This window comes from Aulostomus chinensis, chromosome 9 (assembly GCF_037954235.1).
Source record: "Aulostomus chinensis isolate RoL2024-O1b breed Wild chromosome 9, RoL_Achi_v1.0, whole genome shotgun sequence".
Taxonomy (NCBI): domain Eukaryota; kingdom Metazoa; phylum Chordata; class Actinopteri; order Syngnathiformes; family Aulostomidae; genus Aulostomus; species Aulostomus chinensis.
The window spans coordinates 1,351,391-1,365,605 of record NC_141328.1 but is presented as its reverse complement, the minus strand read 5'-3'; the positions used below and the strand labels follow the sequence as shown (position 1 = coordinate 1,365,605).

Sequence of the window (14,215 nt, the reverse complement as noted above, 5' to 3'; positions counted from 1 at the left end):
CAACATCATCATCATCATCATCATCAACACTGTAACCAGTCAGATGTTGAACATGATGGTTTTAGTTTGGCGCTGACTGAGAGGAGCCCAGGTGTGATGATGTCTCTCTCTCTAAAACTAAACTGAATCAGTCCCGACAGGAACTGGACCCCATGATGATGGCGTTCAATCACTGTTAGTGACATCACTCACTCAATGTAGTATGGCTCCCCTGAGTCACTGAACGCCAGCTCCCAGTTGTCCGGTAGCCGACCTCCTCTTCCTCCTCTGCCTCCTCCTCCATTCTCTGTTACCTCCCGACACCCCATGGTTGACTCCCATGATTGGCTGAGAGGCAGAATAGTGGGCGGGGCTCCAGCTGAACCTGCTGAAATGAAAGAGAAGCTGCATTTACACCGCCGGTTCAAGGTGGGAATACCACAGCACGATGTGTTAGTGGCACATTTACCATCTTGTGTCTTCGTCATGATGACACATCAGGCCCCGCCACTCCTAACGAGAGCGTAGCGATGGTCGCTGCATCAGTAACCACTGCAATCAGCTACACTCGTTCATAGCAATTGACACAACTCAACTGTTCAAAGAACAACTGTTCTTTCACATGACAACGCGGTCTTCAAGAGATTGACTATGACAGAATCTCCATAGAAACAGCCGTGTTTTACCTGCAGGGCGACCAGGCTTTAACCAGTATGATGTCATTATAGCTCTGGACATTGATGGTATGATGAGCACCATCTACGTGTGGCTAGAGAATCCGGGAAGTCTGAGAATTCTCATGGCATCGGTAACACCCTGGATACTGAGACCGTCCCACCGCTTCCTGCTCTACGCCTACAGGCCTGTGATCGAGGTTTTTGAACCAACGCTCCTTTATTTCCATCCCGTATGAAGAATACAAAAAGAGGAGGCGCTCAGGGAACCACACGGTGCCAGACCCCCCAGGCCCATGTATTTGAAACACAAGACCATCATTGACACATCAGGTGGTGGTGTGGTGCAGCTCGATGGAACCAAGTCAAAGGAGCAACTGTTAAACTTTACCACGTCATTATGTAATTCACGCTTCTATGCATTGAAGTGACGGGGGCCATGTGATCGGGGGCGTGTCTACCTGACAGGCCACTGTCCTCCTCGCTGTTGTCTCCTTCCTCCACTGCCTTCTCCAGGTTACTCAGAGACTTGCTCCTTGTCCGGAAGTTTCTCAGCAGGTTTCGATGCTCCTGGTACGTGATTGGTGGACTCTCTGGGCCAATGTGAACTGGGCGGGGCGTCCCGTAGTAGTTCCCTGGGATTGGACAGAAACACACAAGATGATGTTGCCAGTGTGCAAGAGGAGAATTTCTGTTTTAACAGGACTGGAAACGCTCTCTTATTTCCTGGCAATTTTGAAACATTTCTCCTCGAATGTGAATCAAAACAAGATCAAGCAGAAAAAAGAAGCTAACACTGATTAGTCACCATGACACTAACATTGACATATTATGATGACGCTAACATTGACTTGTTACTGCTACGCTAACATTGACTTGTTACTGCTATGCTAACACTGACTTGTAACTGTGACGCTAGCACTGACTTGTTACTGTGACGCTAACACTGACTTGTTACTGTGATGCTAACACTGACTTGTTACTGTGACGCGAGCACTGACTTGTTACTGTGACGCTAACACTGACTTGTTACTGTGACGCTAACACTGACTTGTTACTGTGACGCTAGCACTGACTTGTTACTGTGACGCTAACACTGACTTGTTACTGTGACGCTAGCACTGACTTGTTACTGTGACGCTAGCACTGACTTGTTACTGTGACGCTAACACTGACTTGTTGCTGTGACGCTAGCACTGACTTGTTGCTGTGACGCTAGCACTGACTTGTTACTGTGACGCTAGCACTGACTTGTTACTGTGACGCTAACACTGAATTGTTACTGTGACGCTAGCACTGACTTGTTACTGTGACGCTAACACTGACTTGTTACTGTGACGCTAACACTGACTTGTTACTGTGACGCGAGCACTGACTTGTTACTGTGACGCTAACACTGACTTGTTACTGTGACGCTAACACTGACTTGTTACTGTGACGCTAGCACTGACTTGTTACTGTGACGCTAACACTGACTTGTTACTGTGACGCTAACACTGACTTGTTACTGTGACGCTAACACTGACTTGTTACTGTGACGCTAACACTGACTTGTTACTGTGACGCTAGCACTGACTTGTTACTGTGACGCTAGCACTGACTTGTTACTGTGACGCTAGCACTGACTTGTTACTGTGACGCTAGCACTGACTTGTTACTGTGACGCTAACACTGACTTGTTACTGTGACGCTAACACTGACTTGTTACTGTGACGCTAGCACTGACCTGTCACAATGACGCTGACACCGATCTTGTAAAAAACAACAACTTTACAGTCATTTTAAACATTCCACATGTAAATACAAAAATCATAACTCGAACACATTTTAAACGTAGATTCATGGTTCTATGTTTGTACTTTATAATAAAACAAAATGATTTAAGAAATAATTCAAGTCACGGACTTAAATTCTTTCTGAATATGGTTTTGTTGGTGGGACAGTTTACATCATCAAAAGATGATATGAACATGAATATTAAACTAAATAAAAGAGGAGAAAATGGGAAAATACAAATCTGTAAAATACACAGAAAAATAGAAAAGCTTATAAAAAAAGCCCATATTCCTTTGTTTAGATTCCAGTTTTTTTGAGGACGTGAATTTTTCAGATTTATTCATTTCACAATGATGAAATTGAAGAACAGAACTAAAAACTGTCTGGTAACATGATGCAGACATGAACAAGAATCAGACTGAATAAAAGGAGAAGATTCAGATTCAATGAGAAGCTGAGAGGACGAATCGTTTCAACGACCATCAGCCAGAGACATTTTTCACTTCTATTTCTGTCTCAATAAACCACCGACAGGAAGCTTTGAAGGATTAGAGACAGAAAATCCTCTTTTCATCTCAAACGCTGTAAAAACAGCCATCACTCCTGCGACACTCGGCCCACTGTAAAAACATCAACAAAAACAAACGTAAAATCCACTTTTGTGGTCAAGTCACATGATCTTGGTTCTCCCAGTTTCATCCCCGTTTGCTCAGGACGTTCCAGTTACTTCCAGTTACACCAAACCTGCTAATGTGCTCATACATCTGTCCCCCGTCAGGGATGTACTGGACCATGATTGGCCCAAGACTCAGATTGATGCATTCTGGGACGCCGCTGATCCAAAACTTTTCCTCCTGGAGGGCAAAGACCAAACCTCCTTTTTTATCTTCTCATGTCAGACGCATCTCAAAAGACTTTAAATGAAAAGACAACTGCAGAAACAAAGATTCAAAGTATCCTTTTCTTAAAAACATTCAATATATTTAATCTATCTTTATTTTTAAATTAGTTATATTTAATTTTTAGTGCTCTTTTTTCCATTTCTGGTGGGCCTAACTGAACCGTACGGTTGGCCCCAGCTGGTGTCAGAGAACCCAGGGAGGTTCAACCGTGCAGGTGTGCGGCGCCTCTATCGCCGGCCGGAGGTGCGTTTGTTTTCAAACCTTTGAACTTCCCGCTCTCCAGCAGGGCGCCAGACTCCTCCAGAGAGAAGAACTCCTCGATGGACACAAAGTTGTAGTCCACACCGGTGATCTCACCGTCACGAGGCTGCCGGGTCGTACCTGCGGTGAGGGAGCGGGATGACATCATGAGTATGGGCGGAGTCGCTATCATTGATGACTTTAGTTTTTGTTTTACTTTGAATTCTCAATGTAAAAATAAACATATTCGATGTGACGGCTGCATCCGTCATCGTGTATGTGTGTGTGTGTGTGTGTGTGTGTGTGTGTGTGTGTGTGTGTGTGTCGTACAGGGCACTGCGCGCAGGTATAGGTTCTCTCTGATCAGCTGCTGCAGTTGACTGTCCATGGATCCCGGCGTGAAACACTTGCTGAGGTACAACCGGAGGTCCTTACACAGAGACGAGCCTGAGACACATACACACAGTTCATGAGGTCATCATGATGTCAGACTTTAACCTCTGTATCAGAGGACGTACTCTGTATTCACAAGTAGCAGCGCTAGCTGGCCGTTACTGCGAGGTGGAAGTGGCGCTCATGCGTTTCTCGTTAAGTGCTTGGTTTGTTGTTGGAGATGCTGAAAGTCTCCCTGCCAAACGTGTCCAGGTGCTCCAGAGGTGAAGCGAGGCAAACTAAACTCACCTGGTGAGACGGTCTTGATCCTGATTGGATGAGGGCAGGAGTTGAGAACCCCTCTGACATCACCGAGTGTCATCCCTAACACAGGTGTGCCACCGATCTCTAAGATGATGTCGCCCACTGTGGCCCCACCCCCTGGAGCCACTGTTACGAATGGGAACTCGCCATAGTCCGCCCCGCCCCCGATGGCCAGCCCCAGTTCTCCCGAGCCGCCACTCAGCGGCACAAAGCTCTCCTGCACCTGAACAAACATGGCCGACAGGAAGTGAGACAACAATAGCAAAGCACTTGATTCTCTTCCAAGTTGATTCAGGTTCATCATCATCTCAGGTTTAAATGTGTCGTTACCTTGGAGCGCCAGTGCAGCTTCTTCACCGTCGCTTTAGACATGGCGGCCGAGCTGCACCCCCCCCCCAAAAAATGCAAAGGTTAATGATGCTCAGTTGGACACCTGATCATTCAGACAACACACAGCAAACGTCCCCATGAAGACAAGAATCAGGCGAAGGTGCAGAGAGATCTCAATACGCAGGATGAAAACATCCTTGCGTCATTCGCATGTTTGCTCAAGTCAAAAATTGCCGCATCAAACCCTCATCATCAGAAAGAGGCTGAAACATCACGATGGCGAGTATGAATCCATGAATCCATGAATTCATGATTTCATGATTTCATGATTTCTCAGGGTTGCTGACTTCATGGCGTCCTAACATCCTTCATGCCTCGCATCCTAGCTAGGAAGCATCCTGACCTCCTTGTCTCCTGCTTCTCTGATGGTTCCTTCCTTGCTTCCTCACTCACACGCGTCTTTATCAACCTGCCAGTTTGGTGCTGCCTGCGGATTTCATTTGTCTCCTAGCAACAGTCGCTGTTCTGTTGAAACATTTAATCAGAGCAGAACTGTTTCCTGCGTCCTCGGAGTGTTTCGCTCTGTGGTTCTTCAGAGAGAACAGCAGATGGCAGAGAACCACAGGGAGAAAGAAACATCAATACACGTTCCATGTATAAACAATCATCCACAAACGCTGCGACCGCCAGACACACAACGTCACGTGGAAGAGTGTATGTGGAGGCGGGGGTCAGTGAACGCACCACAACACGCCGTAGCAGGCGTCCTCATTAGGTGGTGAGACGGTACAGAGGACAAACACACGTCCTGAAAAGGCTACAAGCTGACGGCTGTTCCTCGTTAGGCAGCATAGACGTTCCTAATGAGGAATCAAGGAGTAAATGAAGGGATGAGGAATCTGCGAAGGCAGCAAGGAAGGATCGAAGGAAACAGATAGAGATGGGGAGGAGATATAGAAGGTAAGGAGGAGATAAAGAAGGAAACAGATAGAGATGGGGAGGAGATATAGAAGGTAAGGAGGAGATAAAGAAGGAAACAGATAGAGATGGGGAGGAGATATAGAAGGTAAGGAGGAGATAAAGAAGGAAACAAGGAGATAAAGAAGGAAACAAGGACATAAAGAAACGAGGAGATATAGAAGCGTCTTTAAGGAGGTGAAATGCTGCCAGCAGACAGGATGTCAACACATCATTATCACCTGGTCACTCAGCCTCTCTCTCTCTCTCTCTCTGTCACTTCCGCTTTGTTTTTCCAACTGTATATAACTTATTTTCACTGTGTGTGTGTATGACGTACCTCTATTGATCAACAGTTTGTCTCGTCGTACGTTCTGATGTCATATCGAGTTTGTCTCTCGCCCTTTGTTTCTCTTCTTCGCACTCTCTCCCTCTTGGGTTCTGTTGCTCGCCCTCGCTCACTCTCTCTCCCTCCCTCTCTGATAATGCCGGTCAGAGTCCACCGTGTGTTCGGGGAGTGTTTGAAGGAATGTCAAATATCTTTGTGCTGACGTGTGACCGTAGAAGAGTTGACAGCTCAAACATGTTGTTCCTTAGGGTTGCCGTGAGTAACGCAGCCAGCTACAACACCAGCAACACCAGCAACACCAGCGCAGCCCAGACGTGCTTGGATTCCTTAAAATCACTGTCAATAAGTATTATCGGCATTCACTTGGACGAACTCTCAGCTGGCATTCTGAAAGTCAGAAGACATATTTGCATTACAAAGATGGCGGCATGCATTCCAGCAGCTAAAGAGTCGCGAAACTGATAGCTGAGTGAGACGCTAAAGACTCGTTTGAGTGTCCCCCCCCTCCAAGAGAGTCGGGACTCCCCAGTACACGATAAACACGCAGTTTACACTTTGTCAATCTATTTTCACCTCACAAGCTGTGGTACTTAGTCTGAGGAAAGTACAATGTACCACATGGATGAGGTACTTTGTAGTCCAATAGAAAGTGATCATGTCAGGAATAAGGTATGTTTGTAGTCCAGCAGGAAGTGGTCATCTCCTGGCTCCTGCACCAGCAGGAAGTGGTCATCTCCTGGTTCCTCCACCAACAGGAAGTGTTCATCTCCTGGTTCCTCCACCAACAGGAAGTGGTCATCTCCTGGTTCCTCCACCAATAGGAAGTGGTCATCTCCTGGCTCCTGCACCAACAGGAAGTGGTCATCTCCTGGTTCCCCCACCAACAGGAAGTGGTCATCTCCTGGTTCCTCCACCAACAGGAAGTGGTCATCTCCTGGCTCCTCCCCCAGCAGCCAATAGGATCGCTCCATGTGATTGTGGTGATTGAATCAGTAAATCAGCTCTGGTGAACAGAAGTTGATGATCTTCCAGGTTCAGTTCATCAAGATCGTCTTCACTAATGAACCCCCTGATGATGCTGGAAGCCTGGATGCTACGGTAGCAGTGCTAAGCTAGCAAAACAAACATGGGGTTCATTGATAAACCAAGTGTGAACACACAGCGTCCCATGCACAGGACCAAGGAGAGTGATGGAACACGAGGTGATGAGACTTCAGGTTACCATTCACAGATGCAAGTTAACTACTTGAAGTCGTCCGTCTTTCCTGGCATCACTGTAAACGTCATAGCCTCTGCTGTAGCATCAGATAAAACACATGCAGCTACCACAGTCAACGTGCTAACGTTAGCTTGCCTCTCCTGGTTTGACTTTACTTCTGGCTGAAGCTTTTCTGAGCTGCTGTCTGATGGCTGGGTTCTTTATCTGGCTCTTTAGAGTCAGAGGAGTTTAAGTGACATTAATGTTAATTCGCTTTCAGATTACATTCCCAGCTGTCACCAACAAAATTAAGGCGATGTCTCTATTTCCTTGGAAACAAACAGGGTGGGACTAATACCTGGAAAACATCAGCAGACTGCAATGAAACCTAGTTTAGATGTCCAACATGTAGACTGAGCCTAGTACCAACGTAGCGACAAGAACTTTAGCTAGCAACTTTAGAGATAGTGGTCTTTCTCAAACCCAAAAAAACACAGAGCCACTGACTGATCTGCAGCTCAATGGTGTCGCTACTGAAACATCCGGCATAAAAATAACATCGCCCCGAAGACATGCAGTTCAGCTTCACCTGAGTTTGTACGCTAGTACCTTTGTGACTGTTAGGAAATACGACCTGACAGAGGAGCACCTGAAATCACTTTCAAGTGAACTGAAATGTTGTGATTGAGGCTATCAGGTAACAATCATCTTAGTTTACTAGCTGGGGATGTTTCCTTGTAGCTTTTGGTCACTGTAGAAAGCTGAAACACACATCTCTCTGTTTCCATGTGACAGTCACACGAAAAGGAGCTTCAGTCGGTCAAACGGGAGATGAAGTTGTTTCCCTTTGGAGACTCGATGAAATCCGACTCTTCAGCGGCTTCTGATGTCGTGTGACTGGATTTATGTTCCCAGGTCAGATGTAGGTCTCATCTGAGCGCTCACGTCCCTGTGGCCTCATTCCTCTTTGTTTTTCAAACTGTGTGTAACCTATTTTCATACAGTGTGTGTGTCCGTGTGTGTGTGTGTGCGCGCGCTTGGATGGATGCTGACATTTCCAGCATCTCTAATGAGGCTGCAGATCTTCAGACGCTGCAGTTTGAAGCAGCTCTGACACAATAAGACACGAGGGAGTGAAGCTCTGTGACAGCGCCTCCCCGTCGTTCACCTCAACTCAACTTCAAACAGCAGCGCGGTGAAGGTTTGACCACCAGTACAACCACCGTTACCAGCCACGTCTCTGGTGCTGGTCATCCGGAAGGGACAGGAACACCTACTGTGTCTTGGTCATTTTAAGGACTTTTTAGGAAAAGTGTCCTCTGGTCCAACGTCCCCAGAGACAGAAGACAGAGACTCTTCTCTGGCCAGCTGAGACCCACGCTAGTTAGCTTAGCACTAAGGTTTCCTGTAACATCTAAATGTGTTCAGGATCTGGTTGGTAGGGTTTAGGCCTCAGCAAGACAAAGCCAGAAGTCTCTTGAAGGGGTCCTGGAGAACTGAAGGTTCATCACTTTCTACAGCGTGCCAAGACGTTTAACAGGTGGTTTTCACAGCGCAGTGTCTCAGGATGGCATCCCAGAGGACCGCCCCTACAGGATCACACAGAGCTGCTCCCAACGGGCGCCACCTCGGGGTCCGTAGCTTCCTCTCAAACACACATCATTCATCACTCATAAACGGGAGCACGGCTCACGGCCTCCCATGGGACTTGTAGTTTTTCATATCAAAGATCTGTAGTCTGCTGCAGCGTAACGAGCGATGAAAGAGACTCGTCTTCACAGCGAGAACATCAGAACACAGACGAGAGTTTAAGAGCTGCTGAAGACAGCGATGAGGAGGAGGAGGAGGAGATGAAGAGGAAGAAGCACTGACTGGAGCAGAGCCAGGGATGAGCCCCACTGGAGAACATGCTAGCCCAACCTGTTCGCCGAACACTCAGACTGATTGTTCCTCAGCAGCCAGCAGGTCAGAGGTCACGGCCGGCCCACCAAGATGATGATGATGATGAGGAGGAGGAGGAAGAGGAGGGCGCGTTTGTGTTTCCTCTCTGGTGACACTGAGCTGCTCCGACAGCAACTATCAGGACACATCTCCGAGTGTCCAGGTGCACAGCGAGCAACCGATGGTGACATCATCGCCAGACAGCAAACAAGTGGTCAAAGGTCATCGGAATCTCTCAGGATAGGCAGTTGACAAGTCCAATATCTGTGGGATTCTTTCGGCCCAAAATCTGCTCTGGCCTCATCCCTCCAGTGACGTCGACATCAGAGGTCGTGTTTCCAACATCATCTGGCCGCCGAACGTAGAAGGACATCGGCATTTCTACCGGACATTGGTAACAGGCCAAAATCCTGCTCCATTTGTTGACTGCTCTACTGGTCTGTGACTGATGCACAGATTGTTTTGAGGGGGGTGGGACCAGAGGATGACGGGCTACAGTGCCAAAGGATCATGGCGTTGTGTTCCGGCCAATCACAATGAAGCTGAGCAACACACAAAGTCAGAGGACAGTAAAGTGGCGATGTCACAGCAGTTCAAATGTTCAACTCAGGCCAGAAATGAACGCCGCGTGTCAACTTATCTGGTCAGGCTTGTGTCTGGAAAACCAGCATTTTAAAAGTTGTCACGTGGTCGTCATGGCAACAGACCTGACCAGTCACAAATGCCTAGTTTGTCTCAGTCAGTCAGATCCACCCTGGAAGCTGCTGCCATCCACACACTTCCTGGAGGCGACTTCCTGCCACCCGCAGACGAACTTAAACAACCTCACCTTCAAGTACATTCAAACTTGCTGAATCAGCACTTGTCATTACAACACATTCTTACAAATTAATAAGCAACAACGGTGCCATCATGGCACCAGAACCAACCGTTGAACCACATGGCAAAAACACCTTCCGTGACAGATCTCCCGGCTTTCTGGCAACTTCAGTCGAAGAGGCTGGCGAGGGGAGTTAAGGATTGATCCTGAGAATGAGGCGCATTTCTGCTGATTCTGCTGCGTCCGGCTCAGCGGCCCAATCAGTTAAGTGCTGCGACTCTCTGGACCGAATCATCTCCTGACAGAAGAGAGGCGCTACAGGTGAGACTGGCCACTCGTCAGCAGTTCAGCCCTCAGGTGTAATCAACCTTCAGCCTCCAGGAGGCGCTGCTCAGTTTCTGTCTGGTGACTGAGAACTTTGAGTCCAACAGTGTGTCAGCGAGTGGTCACTCTGCTGGGTGAACATTAACCTGGACACACCTTCCTGCGCCGATAACAACACACACACACACACACACACACACACCTCAGATCACACACACACACACACACACACACACACGCACACTTCAGGATCACGTTGCGTTCAAACACTCGTGTTGTCGTCCCATGTGTTCCATCGACGATTAAACATTTAATTAAACATGTTTAAGTTCAAACAAACATTTATTTAAACCTTCAAGTAAAAGCACTTTGATTAAAGTGATAGTACACCCCGGATGTGTACTTCACCTCTCCAGTACTCACTAACAGGAGTACTCAGCTCACTCAGAAGTCCGTCCCCCCCCCCCGAAAGAACCAGCTGTGTATATTTAGCTTGAGGCTAACAACCGCTAACGACGTCTGACCAGTCAGCAACAGTCAGACGTTCCAGTGACGCCCAGAATGTCTCCTCACCTGTTCAGTGCCACCTGGAGCTCAGGTGTAACAGGTAACAAGTCCGCATCCTTCCTCCCTCATAAATACTGCACAGGTTCTGGCGGGAAGCGTGGAAGGCAACACCATCCACACAAATGTCCCACAGGAAGTAGACAATGGCTTTGAACTGTCACCTCCCTCTGACCTGCTGGTTTTCTGAGATCTGTCCACGTCCACGGTGTCACTCACTGATGCTCCCCCAGTGTTTGGGGGCGGGACGCAACCAGCAGCAATTATGACGTCATCATCATCATGACCTGACAGCTGTCAGTCAAACTGCTGGTACAGCTGGTCAGTCTCCAGTGTCCAGTGTCAGTGTCCTGAATGGGAAAAATTCTACCGGCTGAATCAACAGACTGACCCTCGGTTACACTGACCGCCAACGCAACCTGTCACCTCCTCCTCTAGTCACCCCCTCCTCTAGTCACCTCCTCCCCCTCCTCTAGTCACCTCCTCCCCCTCCACTAGTCACCTCCTCAACTAGTCAACTCCTCCACTAGTCACCTCCTCCACTAGTCAACTCGTCCCCCTCCTCTAGTCACCTCCTCCACGAATCACTTCCTCCACAAGTCAACTACTCCACGAGTCACCTCCTCCACTAGTCAACTCCTCCCCCTCCTCTAGTCACCTCCGACACGAATCACCTCCTCCACTAGTCAACTCCTCCCCCTCCTCTAGTCACTTCCGACACGAATCACCTCCTCCACGAGTCACCTCCTCCACTAGTCAACTCCTCCACTAGTCACCTCCTCCACTAGTCAACTCGTCCCCCTCCTCTAGTCACCTCCTCCACGAATCACTTCCTCCACAAGTCAACTACTCCACGAGTCACCTCCTCCACTAGTCAACTCCTCCCCCTCCTCTAGTCACCTCCGACACGAATCACCTCCTCCACTAGTCAACTCCTCCCCCTCCTCTAGTCACCTCCGACACGAATCACCTCCTCCACGAGTCACCTCCTCCACTAGTCAACTCCTCCCCCTCCTCTAGTCACCTCCTCCACGAATCACCTCCTCCACTAGTCAACTACTCCACGAGTCACCTCCTCCACTAGTCAACTCCTCCCCCTCCTCTAGTCACCTCCTCCACAAATCACCTCCTCCACTAGTCAACTCCTCCCCCTCCTCTAGTCACCTCCGACACGAATCACCTCCTCCACTAGTCACCTCCTCCACGAATCACCTCCTCCACTAGTCAACTCCTCCCCCTCCTCTAGTCTCCTCCGACACGAATCACCTCCTCCACTAGTCAACTCCTCCACGAGTCACCTCCTCCACTAGTCAACTCCTCCACGAGTCACCTCCTCCACTAGTCAACTCCTCCCCCTCCTCTAGTCACCTCCTCCACGAATCACCTCCTCCACTAGTCAACTACTCCACGAGTCACCTCCTCCACTAGTCAACTCCTCCCCCTCCTCTAGTCACCTCCGACACGAATCACCTCCTCCACTAGTCAACTCCTCCACGAGTCACCTCCTCCACTAGTCAACTCCTCCCCCTCCTCTAGTCACCTCCTCCACGAATCACCTCCTCCACTAGTCAACTACTCCACGAGTCACCTCCTCCACTAGTCAACTCCTCCCCCTCCTCTAGTCACCTCCTCCACAAATCACCTCCTCCACTAGTCAACTCCTCCCCCTCCTCTAGTCACCTCCAACACGAATCACCTCCTCCACTAGTCAACTACTCTACGAGTCACCTCCTCCACTAGTCAACTCCTCCCCCTCCTCTAGTCACCTCCAACACAAATCACCTCCTCCACTAGTCAACTCCTCCCCCTCCTCTAGTCACCTCCGACACGAATCACCTCCTCCAGTAGTCAACTCCTCCCCCTCCTCTAGTCACCTCCGACACAAATCACCTCCTCCACTAGTCAACTCCTCCCCCTCCTCTAGTCACCTCCGACACGAATCACCTCCTCCACTAGTCAACTCCTCCACGAGTCACCTCCTCCACTAGTCAACTCCTCCACGAATCACCTCCTCCACTAGTCAACTCCTCCCCCTCCTCTAGTCACCTCCTCCACGAATCACCTCCTCCACTAGTCAACTACTCCACGAGTCACCTCCTCCACTAGTCAACTCCTCCCCCTCCTCTAGTCACCTCCTCATCCCCAAATGACCTCAACTTCCATCAGTAACATATTCTTCCTCCACTAATCACCTCCTTGTCCTCTAGTCACCTCCTCATTTAGTCACCTCCTCCCCCTCCTCCAGTCACCACCTCCTTCTTCTTCTCGAGTCACCTCCTCCTCCCCAGTCTCCTCCAAGTCCACTCACTCCTCCTTCCTCCCATCTCTTCCTCCTGGTCTAGTCACCTCCCATCACCTCCCCCTCCTAGATTCATCTCCTCCTCACAGACAAAGAGCTGCAGATCAGCTGCTGCCACCATGTAAACACACACATTCATCAGCTGGTGGTTCACGCTCCTGCACCAGATGCGACCCCCCCCCCCCCAACACACACACACACACACACACACACACACACACACACACACACACACACACCGAGAGCTGATGGAGGATGTGGCCGTCAGTCCTCTGCCTCCAGCCCAGGCAGCACTCGCGTGGCTCGGCGGAGAATCTGCTGACAGCGCCGTTTATAGCTGCAGGAAAAACACACACACACACACACACACACACACACACACACACTCTCTCTCTCTCTCTCTCTCTCTCTCTCACACACACACACACACTCACTTACACACACACACACACACACACACTCACTTACACACACACACACACACACACACACACTCACTTACACACAAACACTCATACACGCACACAACCGACAAACGGGGTTTCTCGGTCAAAACGACGGTTAACGCGCCCCGCCGCCTCGCGTCTCTCCAGCCCACCGGCGCCGCTGCTCCTTACCTTCATGTTGGCTCCGGTTCTGCTCCGGTTCTGCTCCGCTCCGGTGAAAATCCTCTCCGGGCTTTTAGCGTATTGATCTCCCTCGGTGCTGCTGCCGCTCTGTGCATGCGCGAGCGTGCGCGGCGGTGAAGGGGGCGTGCGTGAGCGTGCGCGGTGTCCACTGCAGGTAAAAAATGCAAAGCGTGGAGAGGTGGCGTGTGTGTGTGTGTGTGTGGGGGGGGGGGGGCGTGTTGCACGCAGGTGGACCGACTACACTGTGACGTCATCCCATCTCACAAGAAAAAAGACTGAGGATAAAGGAAGCGTGAGCGCGCGCGCGTATGTATCGGGGCAGCAGAAAGGAAGACGGAAGTGAAAAGAGGAAGTAGAGCAGCTGTAGCATCAGTGGGCGGGGCCAGAGTTATGTGGGGGGTCTTCAGGGCAATAGGGTGCCATCAGAAGTGGTGTGTGAGTGTGAGAGAGCGAGAAAGAGAGAGAGCGACATCAGTGTGAGAATGGAGGTACAGAGAATGAAAGATGGAGGTGGAGAATGTAGGATGGAGTAACATA

The 14,215-nt window shown here is 49.5% G+C and overlaps 1 protein-coding gene across 3 annotated transcripts in view; it reads right to left on the bottom strand.

Annotated features, from left to right (window-relative positions):
• magixa (MAGI family member, X-linked a) overlaps positions 1-11,278 on the bottom strand; it is a 29,709-nt gene extending 18,431 nt beyond the window's left edge. Inside the window, exons 1-10 of one of the 3 annotated variants that reach the window (XM_086212976.1) lie at positions 9,972-11,261; positions 5,895-6,290; positions 5,342-5,457; positions 5,001-5,187; positions 4,598-4,649; positions 4,253-4,490; positions 3,902-4,018; positions 3,593-3,712; positions 1,115-1,288; positions 193-367 (exon numbers count right to left, since the gene is read on the bottom strand). In XM_086212976.1, coding sequence (XP_086069102.1) covers positions 193-367; positions 1,115-1,288; positions 3,593-3,712; positions 3,902-4,018; positions 4,253-4,490; positions 4,598-4,639 — 866 coding nt within the window. In that variant the 5' untranslated portion in view covers positions 4,640-4,649; positions 5,001-5,187; positions 5,342-5,457; positions 5,895-6,290; positions 9,972-11,261. Of the gene's footprint in view, positions 1-192; positions 368-1,114; positions 1,289-3,592; positions 3,713-3,901; positions 4,019-4,252; positions 4,491-4,597; positions 4,650-5,000; positions 6,291-9,971 lie in introns of all 3 variants that reach the window. The other 2 variants (XM_086212977.1, XM_086212978.1) reach the window with 2 other exon arrangements.
• Between the last annotated feature and the right edge of the window lie 2,937 nt (positions 11,279-14,215).